Source organism: Prunus avium, chromosome 1, assembly GCF_965620075.1.
Source record: "Prunus avium chromosome 1, drPruAviu1.hap1.1, whole genome shotgun sequence".
Lineage (NCBI taxonomy): Eukaryota > Viridiplantae > Streptophyta > Magnoliopsida > Rosales > Rosaceae > Prunus > Prunus avium.
The window spans coordinates 61,561,502-61,585,561 of record NC_142284.1 but is presented as its reverse complement, the minus strand read 5'-3'; the positions used below and the strand labels follow the sequence as shown (position 1 = coordinate 61,585,561).

General features: G+C 36.5%; 4 protein-coding genes and 1 long non-coding RNA gene across 9 annotated transcripts; 2 read left to right on the top strand and 3 right to left on the bottom strand.

Annotated features, from left to right (window-relative positions):
• The first annotated feature begins 1,202 nt into the window (after window positions 1-1,202).
• LOC110765689 (MAC/Perforin domain-containing protein) lies at window positions 1,203-8,664 on the top strand. The gene is made up of 8 exons (XM_021968889.2): window positions 1,203-1,499; window positions 1,749-2,052; window positions 2,616-2,854; window positions 3,973-4,174; window positions 5,026-5,094; window positions 5,223-5,409; window positions 6,892-7,058; window positions 7,533-8,664. The coding sequence occupies exons 2-8, from the start codon at window positions 1,792-1,794 to the stop codon at window positions 8,214-8,216; spliced, it is 1,809 nt and encodes a 602-aa protein (XP_021824581.1). The 5' UTR covers window positions 1,203-1,499; window positions 1,749-1,791; the 3' UTR covers window positions 8,217-8,664.
• A 605-nt stretch (window positions 8,665-9,269) lies between these two features.
• LOC110765617 (multidrug resistance protein) lies at window positions 9,270-13,757 on the bottom strand. Of its 5 annotated transcripts, none has more exons than XM_021968779.2 (3): window positions 13,600-13,757; window positions 9,989-10,478; window positions 9,270-9,518 (listed from the first exon to the last, which is right to left on the bottom strand). In XM_021968779.2, exons 2-3 carry the CDS (start codon window positions 10,277-10,279, stop codon window positions 9,372-9,374), a joined length of 438 nt encoding a protein of 145 aa, XP_021824471.1. In that variant the 5' UTR covers window positions 10,280-10,478; window positions 13,600-13,757; the 3' UTR covers window positions 9,270-9,371. The 5 variants fall into 5 exon arrangements, with proteins under 5 accessions (XP_021824471.1, XP_021824472.1, XP_088103268.1 ...); XM_021968780.2 differs by lacking the exon at window positions 13,600-13,757 and adding an exon at window positions 13,417-13,568; XM_088247142.1 differs by lacking the exon at window positions 13,600-13,757 and adding an exon at window positions 13,185-13,386.
• Window positions 13,758-14,913: 1,156 nt separating this feature from the next.
• Window positions 14,914-17,304, bottom strand: LOC110765631 (B3 domain-containing transcription factor VRN1-like). The gene is made up of 3 exons (XM_021968798.2): window positions 17,220-17,304; window positions 15,477-16,091; window positions 14,914-15,338 (listed from the first exon to the last, which is right to left on the bottom strand). Exons 1-3 carry the CDS (start codon window positions 17,286-17,288, stop codon window positions 15,102-15,104), a joined length of 921 nt encoding a protein of 306 aa, XP_021824490.2. The 5' UTR covers window positions 17,289-17,304; the 3' UTR covers window positions 14,914-15,101.
• On the top strand, window positions 16,692-18,090 carry LOC148298136 (uncharacterized). The gene is made up of 2 exons (XR_015832887.1): window positions 16,692-17,199; window positions 17,285-18,090. It is a non-coding gene; the product is annotated as an uncharacterized LOC148298136 (long non-coding RNA).
• Window positions 18,091-18,299: 209 nt separating this feature from the next.
• On the bottom strand, window positions 18,300-22,108 carry LOC110765780 (large ribosomal subunit protein uL3y). Its single transcript, XM_021969010.2, has 6 exons — window positions 21,963-22,108; window positions 21,058-21,163; window positions 20,456-20,566; window positions 19,515-19,819; window positions 18,927-19,336; window positions 18,300-18,768 (listed from the first exon to the last, which is right to left on the bottom strand). Exons 2-6 carry the CDS (start codon window positions 21,140-21,142, stop codon window positions 18,510-18,512), a joined length of 1,170 nt encoding a protein of 389 aa, XP_021824702.1. The 5' UTR covers window positions 21,143-21,163; window positions 21,963-22,108; the 3' UTR covers window positions 18,300-18,509.
• Between the last annotated feature and the right edge of the window lie 1,952 nt (window positions 22,109-24,060).

Genomic DNA, 24,060 nt, shown 5'->3' with positions numbered 1-24,060 from the left:
TTGACCTAAAATTTTGTTTACAACTATTTTGATGCTTCAACGAATTTGTGAAAGGTTGAATTGGGGTAAGATGAGTTGCCAATAAAGATCCCATCTAGAGTGACTGGTGGTGGTGCAATATGGTGGTGATTAGGTTTCGGATTTCTTTTTTCTTTTTTTCTTTTTTTCCGAAGTTAGGAAGGGGAAAAGGAAAAAACTCACACATACGGGTACCATGAAGGCTTGAATCCAGGACCACTTGGGAGCGCACCAAGGGTCTGGGCTAATCCAACTAGCACCCCATTGGTATTACATTTGTAGGGAGGCTAGAATGAAGGGTTATAGTGAGGGGTTATAATGAGGGTCCTTAATAGCTGTCTGATCTAGTCTTGTAAAAATTGTCCAAGCCTGATGGGCTAGTCTAAACTAGGCCCTACTTTTTGGGCTATGGGCTGGCCCAACTCGGTATTATGGGCTTATTACATTAGGTTTTTTTTCATATTAACTTCGTATTCTGACGACATTTAGACTTTAATTAATTATATATGTGGCCTATTTGATAGGGCCATATAGGGCCGTTCTTGAGCCCGAAATTTTTTGACCCTTGGGTAGGGCCTAAGCTTAGCCTATTTTAGATAGGGCTAACATGTTCAATCCTTAGAGCCAAAGAAGCCCGTAACTAGATAAAACTTGAGCAAACCCTCAAGAGGGCTCGACGAGCCCATTTTACATGCCTATCTACAAGTATCGAACTCAATAAGTGGAGTTACATAATGCAGGGAGAGAGAAATACAAATTGAATTAGTAGAAGAAAGGCAAGCCCTATTTGATTACAAACCAAATGCCTCACGTATTTGTGGTGCCTTATTTTGAAAGACTAGGCGATTGCTTTGTTCCCAGCAAACAATAAAACATTTAATTATATAGGAAGGTGAAAGATTATACCATCGAAACCATTCTATAATATACTCATTTTCAGGCAAGTGACAATTTTTTGTCCCAAAAAACTTAAAGTGACAATTATTCTTAAAATTAAAATTTTGGTGAAAATATAAATAGAAAGTGTGCCAAGTTGAGATTTGGACAATTTATTTGTATTTGTTGGTCAACTAGCAATTAAAAGTTCTTGACCCAAAAAAAAATAAAAAATAATACATTGGGGGCCCACTGTTCCTTCCCCATACATTTTCTGGTTCTCATAACAACAACTCACGAGTCAAAAAAAATCTTTCAAATTCGGTCAAACCGCACAACACAAACTCTCTCTCTCTATCTCTCGCCCTCACTCACTCCCGTGCTTTTCGCACATTTGACATACATCTCTCTCTCTCTCTCTCTCTCTCTCTCTCTCTCTCTCTCTCCGAGTAGGGTTCCGAAACCCTAGTCCTCGAGCCAGGGTTTTGTATAATCGAAGCCGAATCTCGCACTGGCATTGCACAATTCGCAAGAATTCCGAGTAGAACGACTACGTTTCAGCTCTGTTTCCTGCTAGTTCCATTTCTAGTTTGAGCTAAAAAAATGTATTGCATCCGCGTAATTTCTGCAAAATATTCATACATTTACTCATTTAATTACACTTTTTGGTTAGCTCGAACTTGAATTGTTTAATGTGAGCTATATTTTCAGCTTGGATCTGGTTTCTGTGTAAAATTTGTCAACTTTTCAATACTTTTGAGCTGAATTTATGGACTTTAATGATAGCTTCTGGATTAGGACATATGCGAAGCTGTATGTTGAGTTTTTATAAACTTATATTGTGAAAAATGCAGACTTTGGATCTTTGTTTGGTGAAAAATAGCGATGTGCTGAGTGATGGCGCTTAAGGTTCCAGCTCCAAAAGCTGCTGAGATTGCGATTGCATCAATTGGGCATGGATATGATATATCCATCGATTTAAGGCTCAAGTACTGCAAAGGAGAGTCGTACACTTCTAGATTGATTGAAATCGATGACGATGGGGGTCGTGAGATTGTTCTTCCAGGTGGGATTACAATCCCCAATGTTCCCAAATCGATAAAATGCGATAAAGGAGAACGCACACGCTTCAGGTCCGATGTTCTCTCTTTCCAACAGGTATCTTCAGTTGTTCTCAATCCCAATTCTCACATGTTTCGGTGTGCATACCACCATTGTAGTTTTGTTATCTAAAATCTAAAGTCTAATCTTCATATGTGTGGCCTGTTTTTAAACAGTTGTACACATGGATACAATACAATCTAGCAAAAATGTTATTTGTATACAGTCTTTTATGCTCGTTTGATGATTATAGTAGTTTAACTAACACAAAAATGGACAAAACCATGAGATAGCTGAATGCTGATTACCCAGTCCTCCCTGCCCCAAGAAAGGAACAAAAAAAGTCCTAGTGCGAAATCCAGGCTCCTTGTTGTTTGGTCATGGGGATTGGGTGGTGTTAGGCTGGATTTCCAGTAATGAACAAATATTTGAATGCTGGGTTGCATACCCTTAAAAGTACCAGAGTAGCTTCTATGTTAAGATACTGCATTAGATTCTCCTAAGTAAATTTTATTTGTCTATTGTGATTTTGCTTTAAGCATGTAAAGTCGTAGAGCAGAAAGTGAATTTGCTGCCTTTTATTTATTTATTATCTCTCTCGTTTTCTCTCTCCCTTGCAGATGTCAGAGCAGTTCAACCAGGAAATTTCATTGACTGGAAAAATACCCTCAGGTCTTTTCAATTCTATGTTTGAATTCTCAGGCTGTTGGCAGAAAGATGCAGCTAACACTAAGACACTTGCTTTCGATGGGGTGTTCATCACTCTCTATACCGTTGCACTGGAAAAATCTCAGATGGTACTACTTGATAACGTTAAAAAAGCAGTCCCATCATCATGGGAACCTGCTGCATTAGCAAGGTGAATTACATGATAACATTAGTGTCTATCTACATGCTGGGTTTACAGAGTTTTTGAGCAAATGATAACATTAGCGCTGATCTACGCGAAGCTCAGTCTTTAAAGCTTCATGTCTTTAATTCTTACTACAGTTTATTGACTTCTGATAGGAAGCTTGTCTTTGTAATGTACTTTTCAAATGCTATTTGATTTGCCTATGCCATGCACATACGTGCCTTGCATAAGGAGGTATAAAAAGAGAAAAAGGGTAAGAACCATGGCTCATAAGGCTTGTCCAAAATATTTATTTAGTTTTTCCAAGCAAGTGAATTTGATTTGTTTGTGAAATATTTAGGGTAAGAACCATACTTCATCAATTCATTTTTAGCAGAATTCTGTTGTACTTGTACCATACTCCCGCACTTCAGTGTTTGGTTATGTGGTAACAAAGTGGACACTAGGGTTGGTCATATTCAATGATGCAAATAACTGACAAGATTCTTCTTTCTGGTTCTGTGCCAGCTAGGAAATATTTTTGCATGGCAAACATTTTGTTTCAAGAAATAACAAGTGTGCTTTGTTATTAAAGAACTCTTCTTAACAATCTTCTCATGTATAACCAGAGGTGTCAACAGCTTTGTAAACTTTTCCTTTCTTTTTTGACTTATTTATTGCCGTTTATGTCTAGAGCTTTTATTGTCTAGGGAATGCAAGAACCTCTTTACATTAATGAGCATCTGTTGCCCGAGGATCTAGATTATGTTCTGGAACTAAGAAATAACTTTAGTATTCACGTTGCCAAGGAAACACCTCATTAAAAGACTTGCCAAAATTAAATTGCATCCAATGCAAGGGACCTTAATTATGTTTCATGGTCATGCATATTCCTCACGGTTGTCAAGTGAAATAACCAATTTTCATGTTGATGTTTTTACTGGTTTGATCTGTATGGCATCTGTAAAATGCATAATAGGTGGGGTTGAGTCTTCTTACCGTCGAGAGTTATGATCTCTATGTCTCTTGATGAACACAATGTTATGATATATCTTCTTTCTTTTATTAGTTTTATTTTATCCAAGTCTACTGTATTCAAACTTGAAAACTGGAATGTGTTTTTTTATAGTTCATGTTCATTCTAGGTTTATAGAGACATTTGGAACCCATATTGTTGTTGGTGTGAAGATGGGTGGGAAGGATGTTATATATATGAAGCAGCAGCATTCTTCAACTCTTCAACCAGCCGATATACAGAAAAAATTAAAGGATATGGCAGATAAAAGGTTTTTAGATGCAAATGGTCAGTATGGTATGCCTTCGGAACAAGGTTACAAGAATTACAAGGTTCGTAATGCATCTATGGTACTTAATTTAGTTCAATGTTTTAATTTTAGCATCTAAATTGTTTCAATCAGTAGTATATTTATACCTACAATCTGATTCCTTACAGTGAGTTTGGTCTTTGGACTGCTAAATAACTATTAGTTTTATTTCTTAATTCTTTCAAAGGATTCCTGTCTGTTTGGTCAGACAATAAAATTGCTTTTCTTAGTAGATGGCATGAAGTAGTTCTGAATCTACTGACCTGTTTATAAAAAGAATGGATTACAAAGTATTTGAAGGTTAAAGGTTAATATCCTTTGTTCTGGATAATTTTGAATCTTGGTACTCCAGAGTTTCGAGTGATTATATGTGGGATAGATACAAGGATGTATCCTTTCCTAGATGTGTCAAAATTCCTGAGTTGATATAATGAGTTGAAAAGAAAACCTTCATAGTAATTCATATTAGATTATGACTTGAAAATCTATTTCATTTTCTTAAAGTTTTCATTTGTGTGACACATGTGACATTATTCAGTGAAGAAAAAGCCTGTTGAAACTGGATTACCAAAGATTTGCAAAATGGTCATTATTGTTGAATAAAATTATTCTTTTGGATGATTTAGGTTATATGGAAGCATAAGTTGATGGGAGTTGTGGTGTTTTTAGGCATAGGTGCTGAAGTAATAGTTATTGCTATTTTGTTTTGGCGGGGATTTATTGTTTCCTTGTCCTTGTGGGATTTGATTTTGGATTGCCTAATATAATTCTTTTTATCAACAATGGATTGCCTTAAAAAGTTATTGTCTGAATTAGTTACGTATCCTTCTTTCCCCTTCAAAAGGAGATCTTATCTTCTTCTTTTTTTCTCAGTTTGAAATCAGGGAGCAGAGGTTGCGCTTTGCAGATACTAGTCCATCAAGTTCTTATTCACGCAAGGAAGTGCGTTTTATTAAACCTCGTTCATTGTCTGACTGAATTCATTGGTTATCTTATCAGATATCTTTGTAAATCTTACTTTTTTAAATTGTGCATCTTTGTATTTTGTCACTAAATTACTTTAGTTGCAGGATATTGTAAGCATTTGCAAGAGGAGGGGTGGAAGTGATACGAGAGATCTATCGCATAATGAATGGTTGCAAACTGTTCAGTTTGAACCTGATGTAATCGCGATGTCATTTATACCAATTACCTCTCTGCTGAATGGAGTTCCTGGGAGTGGATTCTTGAGCCATGCCATAAATCTTTATTTACGATGTAAGCAAAAATTATTCTGTTTGCGTCACTGTTGCATTTGATTTTCTATTTACTGCATTTAAAAATTTTGACTCTCATTTGTGCATATCATATCTATAGATAGTTTGGTATGTTAGGTTGCCAGAGTTTCAGTCCAAATAATTGATGAGGCAGAATCTTGTTTGGATGCATGGTATAGATTCACAGTGTGGCAGCATGTCATATATTTGGAAAGAGAACATGGACTTGTGTTTGCACATGCCATAGGAAGCTGCTTATTTACATTTATTTATGGTTTGTTAAGTTTTAGGAGTCGGGAGTTCTTCTGCTGGAGATGGGCTGTTGTTGTGACCCGTAGGTCTAATTTCAGGTTTCTAGCCTTTGATGCTTGTTCAAGATTATGTGCAATCCTAATCTGAGATGCCATAGGTTGGGATGGGCAATGGGTACCCATTTTGTGTTAGGAATTGGTGGCGGTGATGGTGACGGTTGTGTGACCTTTGTATACCCGTTGCCCGTCCCTGGTGCTAGGACTCAAATCCACAACCTCCCTCTTAAGGGGAAAGGCACTGCTGTTTAACAAGGGTCAGTGGTTTTCTATCTATTTTACTAGACGAAGTTATGCAAATTCTCCAACTTCCTGTCACCGCGAACTGTTAATTCCTACCTTAAAAACTGTGAGTCAGCCTATTCAAAAACTCTAGAATCTACAAGTAGCCAACTTAACTTCATCGGCACTCTTTACAGCCCTTAAAAGCCCCAAGCTAAATTCTTTTTCCATCCCAGCCAAATCTCTAAGACTGCAGTTGTCTTTCCTAAACGTTTTTCTAAATATGACTTTCTTGGAAAAAAAAATTCACTTTGTTTGGTATTGATTTGTAATTTTTTATAGTTTGTGAAAGAAACTAAATATAGATCATTAATTTACCGAGATTTTGAGTTTTTGAAAGCATCATTTCCTAAAGTGAAACTATCTCAGATTTTCATGTGTAGCTTCTAAAACCTTTTATTTGTAGTTTCCAGGAAAGTATCCTCCACCATGTTTTGTTTTCTTTACTTTTAGAAGAATAAAATATGAGCTATTGGGAAATTTGATGCCAAAAAAAAAAAAGAGGTGTCTGTTTAAGTGATGAAGCACTCTAGCATATGAATGTAGTGGCCATGCATATACTGACTACAATGGAATATTGGGGCCAATTTGTTTTGACTAAGAGGAGATTACACCTTCCAAAACCGATTGTGCTTTTCTAATGGATATTGCACATTTCTGTTATGAAAGCGTGCGCAAACAGGAATCAAGTTTTAAGAGTAACTTAGCACAATTGTTCCATTAATGGAGAAACACCTTCTGGAGCTAAGCAGTTTATAATCTGTAGGGCTGGTCCACAATATTACAGGATAATTTTTTAGCTTTGCAACAGATTCAAAACATCATCTTTTTTTCTTTTTTTTTAATAAAGAAAAGAAACAGGAGTAAATTTCAGTTCTGCTCCTATCTTGCAGATAAACCACCAATTGAAGAGCTCCATCAGTTTTTGGAATTCCAGCTGCCAAGGCAGTGGGCACCAGTTTTTAGTGAACTTCCTCTTGGTCCACAGCGGAAGCAACAAAGCAATGCATCTCTACAGTTTAGCTTAATGGGGCCCAAACTTTACGTTAACACCAGTCTGGTAAAGTATCCCCATGCTTACCTTTTTTTTCTTCAGAAAGATAGAAAAGAAAAAATCTGTTGCGACTGAGTGGTTTAAAATACATTTTTTATGTTCATGGGACAATTTTTTTATCGTGTTGAAGTTAAACCAGTCATTCATCCATTAACTCTAGAAACTGTTTTATTCTGTCTATTTTTAGAACAGAAGGTAATAGAAAACTTTTGTCACCCTGTTCTCATATCTTTTTTGTTTGTTTGGTCAATCCCTGTTCTCGTATATAAGTTCTGCAATTCTCTGAATTGATAATGGCCTCTGTTTGAGTGGTGATTTACTGTCTTCGCATTTGTCATGATGCTCCACTAATTCCATGACATAAACTATACCATCTGATTATTGAGCAGAAAATAGAGAGAGAGAATGTGATGTGAGTACTTGGCATGCTGAAAACAGTTTTCTTTCTGGCAATTATTATTTGTTATACGTTGATATCAGGTTGACGTAGGAAAGAGGCCAGTGACTGGTCTGCGGCTGTACCTAGAAGGCAAAAGAAGCAACCGTTTGGCCATCCACTTACAACACCTATCCTCTCTTCCAAAAATCTTCCAACTCGAAGATGATCCAAATGGAAACTTCCGTCGTGATTCCTATGATCGTAAATACTACGAGAAAGTCCAATGGAAGAACTTCTCTCATGTCTGCACTGCGCCTGTGGAGTCTGATGAGGATCTTTCAATAGTAACCGGAGCCCAGTTACAGGTTGAGAATTATGGAATAAAGAATATCCTCTTCTTGAGACTCCGGTTTTCTACTGTTTTCGGGGCTACAGTTGTAAAGCATCCTGAATGGGATGGATCACCAGGTTTGGCACATAAATCTGGACTCATATCAACACTAATCAGCCATCATTTTACAACAGTTCAAAAGCCACCTCCGCGGCCAGCAGATGTGAACATAAATTCTGCTGTTTACCCTGGGGGTCCTCCGGTTCCCATCCAAGCTCCAAAGCTTCGGAAATTTGTTGATACAACAGAGATGACAAGAGGGCCACAAGAGACTCCAGGTTATTGGGTTGTCTCTGGGGCAAGGCTAGTGGTTGAAAAGGGCAGGATATCACTCCGTGTGAAGTATTCTTTATTGACTGTGATAGTACCTGATGAAGAGTTGGAGGGACATTAGCTCATTCTGGTTTTTGTCAAATTAAAATGGAAAAGTTCGAAAGAAGAAAAGAAGTTACATGGTATAGATGTATGGTTACTAAGAGGAGGAAGAACAGTGTGGATGTGAGAGGGTGAGGGTATTCGAAATCGGAGGGTTAGGATTCGTGTATATTTCATTTCTCACCTCTGATGTCATTTGTTTTGAATGTAGATTTTTCTGATCATCACAAGTTCATAACAGGGCAGGGTTCTGTCATTTGCAAATTTATCTGATGTAAAATTTTGGGTGGGGTATATGAGCTGAGCTTTCGGCTTTCAATGGTTAGTGGGTTGGGTAGGCTTCTGCCATGGTGTCTAGATTTGGATGAATTTACCATAACAGAAGAGGGGGTTTGTCTTCCTTGTAAACATATAGGGAAAGTGAATCAAAATCCATTTTTGCATGGAATTGACATTCCTGAAAATAATCTCATTTTACAAGTTAAGCTCCTAAATCAGTTACGCCTTTGAGTTATTCCGCAAGACAATTTTCAATTCTTGTGTTTCTACAAAAATTTCTTGGATAAATCTACAATATTGTGCACCCCTCGTGCGACTTTAGGCTTATAATGAAAAAGTCAGGTTCATAAAAAAGGCCCAAAGCTTGGCTGCTCAGTGTGCTGAGAGCCTCAGTTTTGATCCATTGACCCTCTTCTAGCATGCTAGCTTTTTAATAAAAACCAAGAATTCTGTAGTGAGGGTCTTATCTTTGTCTAATCCAATGATTAATAGATACAACCTCATCTAAGGCCCTCATTACAGAATACCAGGTGGATTATTTTTGTATCTTACATTATCTGTATATCTCAATCAAACTCTGCGCACTTGGACTCCAGTTTTAATTTTTCAATTATGCAATTACTTCCTTCTAATTCAACTATTTTGCCACACAAATTTGAAGTGAGCAATAATATTCTTCGGAAAGAGAAGGGGAAACCACAGAATACAGCAAGAAATATCTGATTTTTGACAACAGTCCATAGTTGAATGCTGATTATCTGGTGAAGGATAGTATGTTCTTGCAGAAGACGGCTTTTAATAGAAAAATTTAGTATGGAACTGAAGAAATATGACCATTTTGTAGATATACAAACAGCCCCAGTAATTATAATGCCGCAATGGAAGTATGTATGTCCTAAGGAAGTACAAATTTATGTTCATGGGAAGGCCAACAAATCCCTTCCCTAGAGCAGGAGGGGAGAGGAGCGGGCTGGGCAAGGTAGGTAGGATACTGCTGTCCTGGCATCAATACTGAGAAATCGGGCGCATAAGATGTCGAAACCTGTAAGATGAACAATCAAGATCAGCTCAAACAAGTAGATGAAGTAATTAGAAGAGTTCACATTTTAAGGCTAGGTTGAGCTCAGAAAATTGAGAAATCTCAATCATTTGAAGTACAGAGATCTAGCAGAAGCAGGCATAACTTGGGGAGAAAGGACAGTGCAAAAAGTACTCAATCTAAAAACTCCCCTGTTCTTGTAGAAGAAAAAAAGGTGAAATGCAGGTGAAGATATAACAACTTGGAATGCTAGCAATTTTGTCATTCATGATAAGAAAGCACTTTCTTTTTTTTTGCATCAGAAAAATTAGAAGTCAGATTTCTCTTCCAATTATGGAAGTAAAACTAGTACTTAAAAGGGAATGGAGAACATTAAAAATACGAGGGTTTGAAATCAGATTGGAACATATTAAACACAACATAAAATTCCTCTTATGTAATTACTTCAAGAGCAATATGAAGTAGGAACTTACAGTTTGTGGAATTCCATGCTTCTTAAAAGTGCCCGACTCTAGGGAACCATGAGTTGCGCCTTCAGGTGTGGAAAAGGAAGGACTTGGCTTGAACAAATGTTCAAAGATGGCCATGATAAGAAACATAGATATCAAGATAGCTGTGGCAACAAATCCAAAAGAAATGGCATTCATGGATGTCCCAGAGCTTTTCCATTGCACTTGCCGATCAATTCCTGCTTGAGACGGGCTTGAGTCTGAACTTGTATATATGTTCCATGGTTTTGCTCTTGCAGAACCAATCTCGTTCATAGTCCCACTCACTAGGTTTTTGCTTCTCCCCTCCTTAAAGCTAATTTTGGGGTGAAAGAGGGTTGGGGTATTTGCTATGGATGCTGTAAGAACTAATTGGTGAGAGTGATCAAATGCAGGCTTCTAGCTAATTCAGATGTTGCTAACATTTTGATTCTTCTATAAGATTTTCTTTGCACATGTATGTTGACGCCTCAAGCTGAAAAAGAAAACATGAAAAAGACCTTTAACATTCTGATATAAGGATGATTCAAAACCAATGTTGCAAGAAATCACAGTAAAGATGTAGAAAATAGAAAGAAAAGAAAAATGTAGCTATTGCCTCTTTAAATACCAACAAAAGAGAAGCTCTAGACTCGTACAAATGCATTGATTATGTCAAGTACCATTAAAGGCACAATATTGGTTATATTTCCTGGGGATGAGTAGTGAAGAAGGCAATCCACATAGATTATGACATTACCATTCTGATCTAGAAAATCAACTTCGGAACTCTGGACAACCACTCATAAAGCAGTAAAATAAGCAAAGAATTGAAACATTTTCTGGAAGAATATTGTATGATAGTTCAAACGGTTTAAGGATTTCTTCAAAGTCGATATCATGAATTTAAGCTACAAATAATCTTTCATAACTTGGAACATGTGATATTTGTACGCTTAAAAAGATAATTGACCATGAGGCCTTTCACGATCACCAGACTGTCAATGTATCTTCAAATTTCTTATATTTCTCTGGGGAAAAATTTCACGACACTCAGCTGAAAACAATACTATGCTTAAGCTCCAAAACAGGTCAAAGAAAACCTGAAAACAGACGAAGAAGTCTAAACGTGTCAATTGCTAACTTAAAGGCACTTGACTGCTTCAGGGCACAGGAAGAAGGAGAATGAAAAGTACAGTTTGGACAGAAAAAATGTTGAGTAGCATTCTGGAAACTGCTTAAATAGTACACGTTTTATGATAGTCATCATCAACACTTTTTGAGTATTTTTTCCACCAAGAAAAAGGACAGATTTCCTTCAGTTGAAATTTAAAAACCAATTCATAGAAGTGTTTGGCAAGATTTATACTTGGTCCAAAAACATTGAACCCAAATAACCAGCCTACTCAATTAAAACAAAGCAAGCCTGCTTCCGGACACTCGTAGAAAGAAGGCAATTATCACAATCATCTCCAAATAAGAAATGTACACACAAAAATATTCATTGCAGAAAGGGTGACTCTAAAAATGGACTTAATTGAGTGTACTCTGCTTATAATATGAGGTAAAAATCAGTTCAACTTCATTTCTAACAGACCTGGGTTCTAAAATGGAAGACAAGAGTGAACCCAGCACACCATTTTCACTCACTTGTTCCTAATTTTCATTCTTTGAGAAGCTAATGGAGAAGCAAGTTAAGTTAAATGAGTGAAGTGAGGTGAGGGTATAAGAAATTATAGATCATAAGCTGGGCTTAAAAATGCAAATGAGATCAACACAAAGAAAAAAATAACACATACCAAGAAAAAATTTCAACAACAAAAAGTTGATGTTTAATGAGTCCTCTAGACTTACCTGGTCTTAGAAGCACTAAAGCCATTGATTTTGGTTCATACATATAGCAGCAACCATAATCTTAGTCTACGATTCCATAGCTTTGCTGCTATGAAAAAACAAGACACCAACACTTCTCAATGCATTACTTAAAGGAAGCAGCTCACCCAGCTTTATAATATCTCATAGAAAATGTAAAGACAAAGTTATATGAAAATCCCATTGGCGCAACTTTTCTTTTTTATGGTTTGATGTTGATGATCCTGATGCCTAGCTTAATGGATACTATACCTTGTCTGAAGAAGCAAACTTAAAGAAATCAAAAGAATGGGCCTCCCTGTCTGTGTAGCCAAAAACAAGAGTGGGGCACATTGGTGCTTTTTAAAAGTTGACAACTTTTTTTAAGTGCTAAATCTTCATTTAGGTCGCAATTTGTAATTCTAACCCCAACTCATTAACCCACATGAACCCATCTGCCTCTTGGTGGAAACTAGCAGAGAAGCTATGATTTCTCAGCCATTCTGATCATAATTAACTGCATTCTCTTTTCATAAACTTATGAATTAGTAAAAGATTATATGCATCAAGTGCTTAACCATCATGCACAATGCACACATATGATCATTCTAAGTTTCTAACTATCATTTAGATTCAACATAACAAATAGGAGAAAATCCACACGGTCAGGCCAGCTAGACAAAGATTAGAGTTGATAAAAAATTACTCATTTTTGTGGAACCAATTTTATGAACTTTTCTTTTGGTTCAAAAGTCACAGAGATAGCATCAATGACTAACCCAATTCAAATCCAACATTAACATTTGAATGTAATCATGGAAAGGTGACAATATCTCACATAATCTCCAATAATTACCCACTAAATAAAAGAAAGAGAGAAATAAAAAGAAAGAAAAAGCTGCTACAGATTATTAAAACAACCTATATGCAACTAAAGGCTGCTGCAATTTGCAAAGAGAAAGAAAGAAGACATAGGCATTGATTTTTAGATGGCTTTGCCAAATTGGCATTGAATAGGGTTTTGGGCTAAAGCACACACACCTAACAAAGCCAGAGGTTATGAAAATACCAGAAAAAGAGAAAGAATTCGAAATGAAATAAATATTTAAGGTGGGTGGGAAAGAAAGAAAGAAACGTGGAGAGAGAATCAATGTTGGATAACTTACAGCTGTGCTGTACCAGATGAGGAATGATTCAAGAGAAGAAAGAAATGGGGTGAGAGGGGTAAGCATAGCAAACATAAAGAACAGAGCTACAGAAAAGAGGTGATATATACCACATTTATTTATTTGTTCATCATATTTTCTTAAACCCATGACTTTTGTTTTGTCAGAATCACTAAAGCCAATACCTGTATTCTTTGCAAAATCCCAGTACACTCAAAGCAAAATTTTGCAGGAAAGGACCATACTGTCTCACTCAAAGCTAAATTTGAAGTAAATAGTCACTCTCTCAATCACAAAAAAACGATAATCCAACTTAGACAACCAGGACTCGAACTTAAAATCTCTTTCAACATTATCATCAGACTAAGAATCAGAACTAGTTTATAAGTTTACGGGGAAATGGGCTTGTTAAATTACCTGTAATCCAAGAATGCTTTACCCAAAAAAAAATAGAAATAAAATCTGGAAGTGAAGAAATCAAAATATAATGAAAAAAGTAAGCCTAGAGAGTGCATACATTCATACATACATACATACATATTACACATAAAGAATATATTAAAGTATATGCAGAGAAAAAGGAAGAGGGGTAAGCTTTGCCTTGGTAGTAGGGGGGTTTTGTTTGTTGCCGTGAACCCATTGAGTGCGAGGCTTTTGTCAACAAGGCCATCACCATGTCTGAGAATGATGTGAAAGGCTATCTAGACTACTCTTTCATATTCCTAATATTGAGAAAGGAACCATCATTTTTATCTAAAAACAATCAAATGCAAACAACAACAGTATAAAGTGAACATCTTGTTAACTTAAACAGTGCATAAAAGTTTCAGAGCAAACAATAAAAGTGCACAACTAATTCCAATAACTTAACCTTCTGGCCGGATTTTTTTTTTATTTTTTATTATTATTATTTTTTATACAAGTAATATTGGAATATGGGGATTCGAACAAAGGACTTGGGGTGGGTGAGGGAGCCCCTTGCTTACCTAGATTTTTTTCACTCTTTTTATCCAAGGTCTGCTGATAAACTCTTCATCTTCCTCGCAATTTAATTATAAGTTATAATAAACAAAATTAGATAAAATTATGAATTCAAAGACCAGTTAAATTAAAAGTGTGCTAAAATGCCATGTCAAATCAGAAAAAGAGAAATGAAGTATGATTCCCTTTTTAATGAAATTACCCATTTCATCACATGAAAGATGGTTACTTTTGATTTCCATGTAAGACATTTCCACAAAGCAAAGCAAAGGGACCCCCATGAAGAAAAAGCACACTGAAGCACAGTTGAAAATAGATTGAAACGCATAAGTTTTTCTTTTCCTTGGAGACTTAGCAAGCAAAACAATTTAAAATTATCTTCTCATACCATAGAGTCTACAGTCAAAAGGAAATGAATGCACAAAGAATTTGCATGGGAAAAGAGTTGAAACAACTTGTTTTGCTTTTTCATATCACCTTCATAAGTTTTGCTATTTTCTCTCTTTACTTTAGGCATACTCAGTAATGACCCCCACTTTATTCATGATCTTCATAAGGAAACGTATGAAGGATAAAAAAGAAACAAAGATGGTGCACCCTTATTTGTGTTTTCTTTAAACTCATGTTGGCAATAATCTACTTATGGCTCGTTTGGAAGTGCTTATACTAGTAGCACTTATGCCAAGAGTGCTTCTATAAAAAAGGTTGTCACATATATTTTAGTCAAACAAAAATATTCTCAGTCTAGCAAGAAAGCATTTCTATAGGTTAATGCCTAGTTGAGAAATTATAGCAGCTTCTTCTGCCTATACAACACAACTCTTGTTTAAGCAGAACTTGGGCTTCTCTCCAGTGTTCTGCAAGCCTTGCAAATAAGGATTAAAAAATCTACTCCTGACCCAAATCTAATCTAATGAGAAGGCAAGAACCAAATTCAACCATCAACCCCATAAAACAAATTAAACCAAGAACCAAATGTATAAAATAAAAAAAGCTCCATACAACAACCTGGCCTAGAAGGCCTACCAAATGGTTCTAACAAAGATCCCTAGAGAGCCCAGCAAGTCACAGAGTTCATAAGACAACCTACAACTAACATATCCAATAGTATCCAATAATAATCAGCATCTAAAAATGTTCACTTCCAGTGCAAGGTTCTTTCTGTCCATAAGCTCAAAGATGCAAGTATCTCCTTCTTTTAACCAATTTGCCTTTTCAAATGCTCCCCAGCCAGCACTAAATAGGTAGTTTCGAGGATGAAAAATCAAAGTCACAGGCCACGATCTATGTCCGACCAGAAGCCTCGCGGTTTGATTCTTCCCTGGAGTGAAATGCTTTCGAAAACTAGCTGGAACATGCTGCAGATATAACATATGGTAAATATGGCTCAATGATATATAGTGGAGATGATTTAGAGCTAGACTTTGAATAAAGTGCTACATGTAGAATGTTATAAATCAGTGTCTGAACCAAATGAAGTTGTATAAATCCCTTACCGCCTTACGGGATGGCCCCAAAGTGATTTTGAAGAATGGGTGGCTTGAGACGAACTTGTTGGCAGCTTTAACAGTAGCCCTCAAAGATGAAGATGAAGAAGATGATGCCTTTGATGAAGAGCGTGGCTTTCTTCTGTTTTTCTCTTGAGGCGGAGGAAAGAACTCAAAACTCTCAACAGACTTAACATCATCATCATCATCTTCATCAATTAGTAAAATCTCCAAACTTTCATCAGTTTCAATCTCTAAGCTCTCTACAGACTTATCATTATCTTCTTCATCATCTTCAATCTCTAAAATTTCTTTTATAGACATATCATCATCTTCTTCTTCATCGGTTTCTTCAATATGGGGCATTGTTGGATATTCAATCTCTGTGCCGCTTTCATCAAATATCAAGACGTGGAATTTGGATTTCCCTTCATATCGGAAGACTAAGCAGCTACCAAAATCAAGGGAGCAAAACTTAGAGAACTCTGGCCAACCCTTTTCAAACGAAAACTCACCAACACATTTTCTGAGTTTTATTTCACTTTCCAAACCACCTGGAAGCTTAAGGTGTATTTGATCTGATAGATGCTCTCCATGTTTGTCCATAAATGTCTTTGGCACCCTCTGCACAAAACAAAAACTTGTCAACGAGCTATTTCATAAAGCAATCTAGAACTTCTCCATAGCCAACAAAACAAAAAATAGAAAAACAAAGCCCTATATGTAGTGCAGAGAAGTGTTTTATAAGTAAGTCTTAAAGCGTTGAGGCGTAGGCCTCCTGAAATACTTTCTTGATTTTAATATTAAAAATATTAAATAATTAAATTGTAATATTAATTCTTATGCAATCGTAATAATCAATCCAATATAATCAAATATGATTGTTAACATCACAATAATAAATCCCAAAATATAAAATACTCAATTGTTCATAAAATATTCAACAACAAAGGAAGAATTCAAGTCATTCACAGTAAGTTAGATAGCTAACTAGGTCGGCATGATAAATAAAATAAAATAAAAACATTTTGCTGCTCATAAAACACAGGGTTTCCATTTTTTTTCGTTCTTTTAAAGTCAAATAGGGGCGGGGCAGCATGTTTTCTTACATGGGATAGGCTAGGCTAGGACTAATCACAAGGATAGGCTTGGCTTGGACTAGGTCCTATCCTATGTTTGGTGGGATGCTGGACTAAGAGGGACTAAGGGGAAGATGTGCACTTTTTTACTCCTTACTGCAGGAAATGTAAAATCAACCCAAACACAAAGCCATTCAATTTTGCAAGAGCCAAATTCGACTAATCAGAATAAACCCAAGTCCGAATTCGCACTTCCAATTTTGGGCTGCTGGGCTAATTAAGTTAAGCCCCTCATTTAAACTTGTCCAAAACAAGCCCAGTTAGGAAAGATCGATTCATCGGATCTTAGGTCGGGACTGACGGGGCTCGAACCCGCAAGCACAAAATCAATGTTGAATCAACAATCTTTAAAGGCAGGATGCCGAGAATCCTCTCTCTCTACGAAGAGCAGGCGTGTGTGGGACTTTAGGACAAGACTCTGCAGGCGTTTGTCTTTCTCTGCATTCTGGAGTTACCAGGCCTCCGACCTCTTTCATGGATTGAATGGGTCAAGAAAAGTAGCATGAAACAGCGGATCTTATCTCAGACAGAGCACAACGGGTTAAAATAGAAAACAAAGCCCTCCTATTTCATTCATAGAGCAGCAGTTAAAGGTAGAGTTGGGGTTGCTTACAAGTCTTTTGTCTCTAGCATTCGTGTTCGTGATCGTCTTCATGAAATGGGGAATTTTCTTTGCAGCCATTGTAGGAGGAAGTACTTGAAAAAGTTCAAGACAAAGCTATTATTCTAGAGAGGGCAGCTGTGGTTTCAATTTTAAGGGGGTGTTTTAATTCAAGTGAGTTGAGCTGAGCTGAGCTGAGCGGCAACAATGCCAACCAACCAGAAGACAATAAAGAGATGGGGAGGGGGAGAGTATTGAAAGCTTTTTTCACCAAAATGGCAGTGGCAGAAAGCAGAGAGTTTTTTTTCACCAAAATGGCAGTGGCAGAAAGCACAGAGTTTTTTTCACCAAAATGGGCATAGGTTGCTACACCCCTAACCTCATCATAAATATATGCATATGCCAGCAGCAGCAGGGTTCCCCCTTTCAGACAGAGACTAATGCAGCTTTAGACTTGGATGGTCTTTGATGTAAATACTTCAAAAGGAGGGAGACTGATGCTCAAGCTTTAATTGAATTCATCTGTATTTGGAGACTTGCAAAAGAGCTTTTTGAGGCTTGATTAAGGTAAAAATCTGACTTCTTCTCGTTTTTGTTTTGCATTTTAGTTTTTCAATCTGTTTTAGTTTTGTTTGGTGGTTACAAAAGATGCCTGTTACTTGATAATTTTGCTGGCAGTGGCCTGATGATGTACAAGATAGAATTGTAATTACACAAACAAGGTACGGTAGGCGAAAGAATCATCAACTTGTAAGTTTTACAACTGGTCATTATCGACAAACTTGCAAGAATCCAGTAGCACTTCATCCTACTTTGTAGACACATTGGAATAACCTTTTACTGTTTACATTTATGAATTCTAATGAATGAATGGTTATTTTTATTTTCTTTTGTAGATCATCTTGTTGACCTTTTGTATTGTAATGTCAAAATTAGATGATGTTAAAGTCATATGACAAATCATGGATTTTGAAAACTTAAGGTGACATTTTACTTAAATTTTTCTTTAAGATGACAGATTGAAACTGATGTATAAGTTCATGTGATATTTCTACGAAAATCCCTTTTATAAAAACCGACACTTTCTAAAAGTAAGGGTCAAATTTTAGCTATTTATGATAAAAACTCAATCTCACATCGGACTTGAACAATGTCAAATAAGCGGAACAAACAGCCAATAAATCTTTCCCAAAATTGAATGCTCACAAAACTTGGAAACTAAACCAAAAGCATTGTGTATTTGAATAACTAATGATCAAACAAACAAAAAGGGATAACTGTTGATCTATCACTAATGCCAAATTAAGCCTTCAGCCGGCCGTAGAACCTAGCCTTCTCTTGGGTAGTTTGGAAACGACCATGGCCAAATTTGGATGACGTATCAATAAACTTGAGCTTAATGTCCTCCAAAGCAACCCTAGATGTCTGCTTCAGAAGTGACTGCCTCAAGGTAACAACCCGCTTTTTAGGACCCACACAGCAGCCCTTCATTAGAAGATAATCCTCTTTCACTGCACCATAGTGTGGGAAACCTCCCATTGGTGTAATATCCTTCTCAGTCCTGATCAGAAAATGATAATGTGCAAGACGTTTAAATATTGCAGATTGGACAAGACTAACCATTACAATAGAACAATTGCAAGGACAAGGGGTTTATTCCAGATTCAACCCTAGTAAAATCTTCACCGAGAAGAAAAATGTAAAGGAAGAAGCACCAACCTGTCAAACTCAGTCATTGCACAGTGTGACTCTTGCCCGGCCTTTCCAAGCTTGTAAATCTTCTTGTTCATTTCAGTACGATGATGGTAACCATTCTGCCCAGCCCTGGCAACAGTAAATGAAACCCTAGCTGGATGCCAGGCACCAATACAGGCTACCTTCCGCAGCCCACGATGGGTCTTACGTGGAAGCCGGGTCACACCCCAACGTGTCACCACACCCTCATAACCCTTCCCCTTGGTCACCCCAATAATGTCAATCATCTCATCCTTCTGGAAAACAGCATCAACAGGAATCTGCTTCTCAAACAAACTGTAAGCATAGTCAACCTTCTTTGCAATGTCTCCACCATTCACCTGAATTTCCATCAGATGGGCTTTCTTCTGCTTCAATCCCTTCATTTTTCTAATCTACAAAAGACAGCCATCAAAGATTAGTTCAACTAACGGTACATATTTCAGCAAAATTCATATGAACGTGGTAAATTTCCGACAGAGTCACATCCTTTCTATTTGGAATAAGTAGTCACATCACATCCACTTTCCAAGATAGCATAAGATGAGCCAAGTAAATATCAAAACTCATTACCTGAGTGTGAGCCAAAACACGAATCACAGAGGAGTACTTCTTCATTTTCTCCAACTGAGCCTGGATATCCTTTTTCCCACCTTCGCTCTCATATTTCTTTGAGTACTTGGTGAATGCCTTCTTTTTAGACTTGCACCAGTTCTTGTAGAATCTCCTCTTCACCTCCTCACTCAGATGCTGAGCCCACACTGTGTCCAAAGAACGGAGACCACGGGGAGTCTTCACATAACCAACAACCCCAACCACCACCATTGGCGGTGTTTCAATAATTGTAACTGCTTCACATGTTTCCTTCTTGTGTAGCTCTACAAGGAAAGGTGGGTTCAGAACATAAGCACTATAGATAAATCAGATAAATATAAGTAGGCCACAGATGAATGGGCAAAAGTAATCTACTACGCTGTAACGTTAACCAAAGAACTGGTCACAACACTATTTCAAACCAAAAAGAGAAAGAGAAAAGAACTATGATACTTTATTTTAGTATACGAGGTGTAATCGTGAATAAATACAGAAAAAAGATAACATGATCAAATATAGAAAATAGATAATAAAACAGCAAATAGGACATCCATGCATCATTCTGTGAGGCATGTATATCTTATTTCGATTTCAAACACTACAAACTACATTTCCAAAACAAAAAGTGTGTATACTTTACATTAAGAAGGGACAACAATTCGAGAAAATTGAAAGCAAATAGAAACTATGAATAAATAAGGCATCTATGCATTATTTTCCAGGGGGCATGTGTATGTCATTTCCGTTTTCCAAATAAATGCTTCTTGTACCAATCAAACATCCATTCACAATGCACTTTTCAGACATTAAATGGTGAAAAATGTTAGCATCATATTCTAACATTTCTCATCAGAAAATTTTTCTTCAGAGTAACCCATTTGGGGGCTAAATCACAATCGTAAAATGATAAGGAAACTAACTTGATCCTGGTTTTTCAACATCTCTCACAATATGGGTCATTCCAGCTTTGTATCCCAGGAAAGCAGTCAAACTGCAAGATTTGGTTGGATCATCTTTTGGGAAGGCCTTCACTGCAAAGTAACCATGTAATCCCAGTGAAAACTTTTGGTCAATCAGATCTTATAATTTCACAAAGACTAGTGACATAAAGGAAAACTGTTATCACAAACAAAAACAAAAAATCAGAAGATGCAAAATTTCATTATGTAACTTCCTCCACCTAATCGACAAACACAGCCAACTATGCCTACAGTAGCATTCCAATGTGGACACATGTTGAGGAACTTAGAACTTCTACAGGGAATATTACCCGTCATTACCCACCATGAATCCCATATATCCATATCTGATCTAATGTCTAAGATACAAGTCGTCAAGTTAGGTTCTAATTAAATTCTACTCCATACTACACCACATGAGTTCTATACTTCAACTCTATACAGTCACATAATAGTAATCTTAGCATAACAAAATTTAAAATATGATAAAGGTAATTCATGGCATTCCATAGGGATATAAAACTATTGAAGAACACAATAACAGCTGCTAAAGCAGTATAAACCTTTTCCTCTGTGGCGGGCTGCTCTTTTCCTTGGAAGAAATCCCAAAGAGCCATGTCTTGGGTGTTCAAACTTGCGATGAGACATGCTTCCTCTTTAAAATAAGGTCTACAAAACTCCAAAACCTCAGATATTCTTACCATGGTGCAAACAAATTCAAGGATCTTCAAGTTGAAAGAATTAATCAAATATTTTGAAATATCAAAAAGCAAAACTCATAATGACATAGCAGCAATATTTGATTTTCTGATTGGATGTTGAGGGGAGATGTGAGACATCAACCGCAATAAACTATCCAAAGGATTGTTACCATTAAAAACCCTTTTAAAAGGAAAAAGGATCAAATCATTTTTTACAGTCATTACAAAAATTGTTCAAGTACCACTAAACTGAAAACGATGTAAAATACTACCATCTTCTTCGGTAGATGACATGAAATGCCCCCCACAACCAAAGGCCTATGGCACCAAAACAATGCCAATTCTCGGGCTCCGTGGTATTTCTTTCCAAAACCCAAATTAGGGTCTTGGCAAAAATAGAGCCCTCTCGAGACTCCAGCCTTGATTACTCACAATGTTCTCGTGGGGAAGCCATCTCACAACACCAACAGAGAAAAATAGTAGTATTTCACACACGCTCAATTCAAGGATAAGGGCAACAAGTAAAATTCAAAATCACATCTAACACATATGAAACTTCCTTGACTACATCATATATCTATGTATATACGATTTAAGTTAAGATTCAAACCCCAAATTCAGTGTACGGAATAAACAGAGAGAAATAAAAATGAGTTAAAAACTCCCATCTTAATGATTTATAAGAACAATTATATGATGCAAAACAATAAGAAGAAGTAATTCAGTAAGTTTGTGCTCAGAATTCCAGAGGAATTAAACGATGTTACCTATGGAACGAGATAAGAGAGGGAAGATAGCAGAGACCAAGAGCCGCAACCAGGAATGTTTTGGTTTCAGTGAGACTAGGAAACCCTAAATGCACTGATTTTAAAGTGAAGCCCACGGCTACGATTTGATTGATTATATGATTAAATCCGTCGGATCTGTGCTCTCAAGAAAGGCAAGAAATGGTAAATGTAGACCTAGCAAGGTTGACTTAGGGTTCTTTGCTGTGCAGGCCCGGCCCTAAACTGTTGGGTTTGGGCTGGACTTTTAGGTATTAGTCATTCTTTTAAGGCTGAGCTGGACCGTGCTTGGGTTTCATTACGTCGGCCCAAGCCCGCCAATGCTTGAGTTTAGTCATACCCAAATGAGTTGGGCTATACCGGGCCTAGGTTTTAAACCAAGGTTTCCAAGGAGCATTTGGTCGTTGTTAGAAGTAACGGTTGAAATTGAAGACTTTTTTCAGGATTCGATTGAACAACAAGGGTCTCATTCAAAATTGGCTTTGAAACTTATATATAGATTATACACAAGAGTGGCACAAAAATATTCTTTAATCTTTCGAATCGGACTCAAACAAGTTTTGTTGGCTCATTGTAGTGTGGTAGAGGATAAGAGTATTCAAATAAGAGATGAATGATTTTACTTGAGTGATTGTGAATAAGGGGATGTTGTCAAATATAAGAATCCAAGGGTTGAGATGGAGATGAGACAACTTAATCTAACGATTTACGATGAGATAATAATGATATTAAGTATACTTTATGCACTACAACAATTAATTAGTTGATGAAATTTTATTGGAATTTCAAAATTAATGCAAATTTGTGATCAGAAACCAACAGTTTGTATCCATTGTACTTTACGATATAATGGTTCATATCGGAGAAAATTATACCTTATCGAAATTTTTAAGTCGATTCCTTCAAAAAAAGAAAAATGCATGAGATGTAAATGTCATTTTTACATCACAAATTTACATATTTATATTGGAGTTGGTCTTATGGTGATCTCTAGTTAGATGCAAAATACAAACAATTGCTTTACTGGAGGTGTCCACTTGCTAAAACTTTCTAATAAGAAGTAATCAAATCTGAATTTTGGGAGATCGTTGAATATATGCTTTCAGCATAGGGTCAGATTGATTATATATATATATTTATGCATGAGTCATGACTGACACAGGAGCCAGCATGAGTGGCAATGATATCTAGACGACAAAGATGGTTAAATCCATTTCAATATGACTTGGAATTCCACCAGTGCCACGCCAGGTTGAGAGAAGAAGAGAGCCCCAATCCAAAGCCATGATGTCAAATTCCAAATGGGAAATATAATTATTATGAACCGCATGATCCACCTAGGCGCAGACCTTGAATATTTTATTATTAATTTATTATTAGGGTTCGGCTTCTTTTCTTTCATTTCGTTGTCATAGATATGTCATCCACTAGCTACCTAGCTAGCTAATCTATGTCAGTGACTACATCCTCCCTCTTTTGGCTAATTAATTATTTCTTTTTCAAATCTTATGTCACTAGATTCTCTTTGGAAATGACACGAATATTACGATAAGATTACACATATGATTAACAACTTAAATGACACGAATAGCACTTGTTTCAGCCACAACAATAATAATTTATCAAATTCAATCTCCCGCCTCTCGTGAAAGTGGACATTAATAATGGCAATCAGAATTGTAAATTTCAAGGTATGGCTAAAGCCTTTGACTAGGCTATGTTTGACTGGTCAAATTAACTTCTATTTCAATTAATTTAGATAAGTGTCATGAACGCTGTTCGGCATGTTAGGACTCGATTTAATAAATTGAACAACAATCTAACTTATTGTATCTTACAAATTTCATCTAAAAAAACGAGACTAATAAGAAGTAACTTGTATTCAACGCCAATCCAATTCAAACATAGGATATTACTTTGGCAATTGGCATTATGTTATCACACTACAATGTTATGTAGTTGTTTTTCAAGAATATAACCTTTGTATTCACTTTCACTATCATGCAAGTTGACTTTGGGGCAAATTTAATTATAAAGTTTAAGTTGTATATATGTCATGCGCATATCTCTTAATTAATTA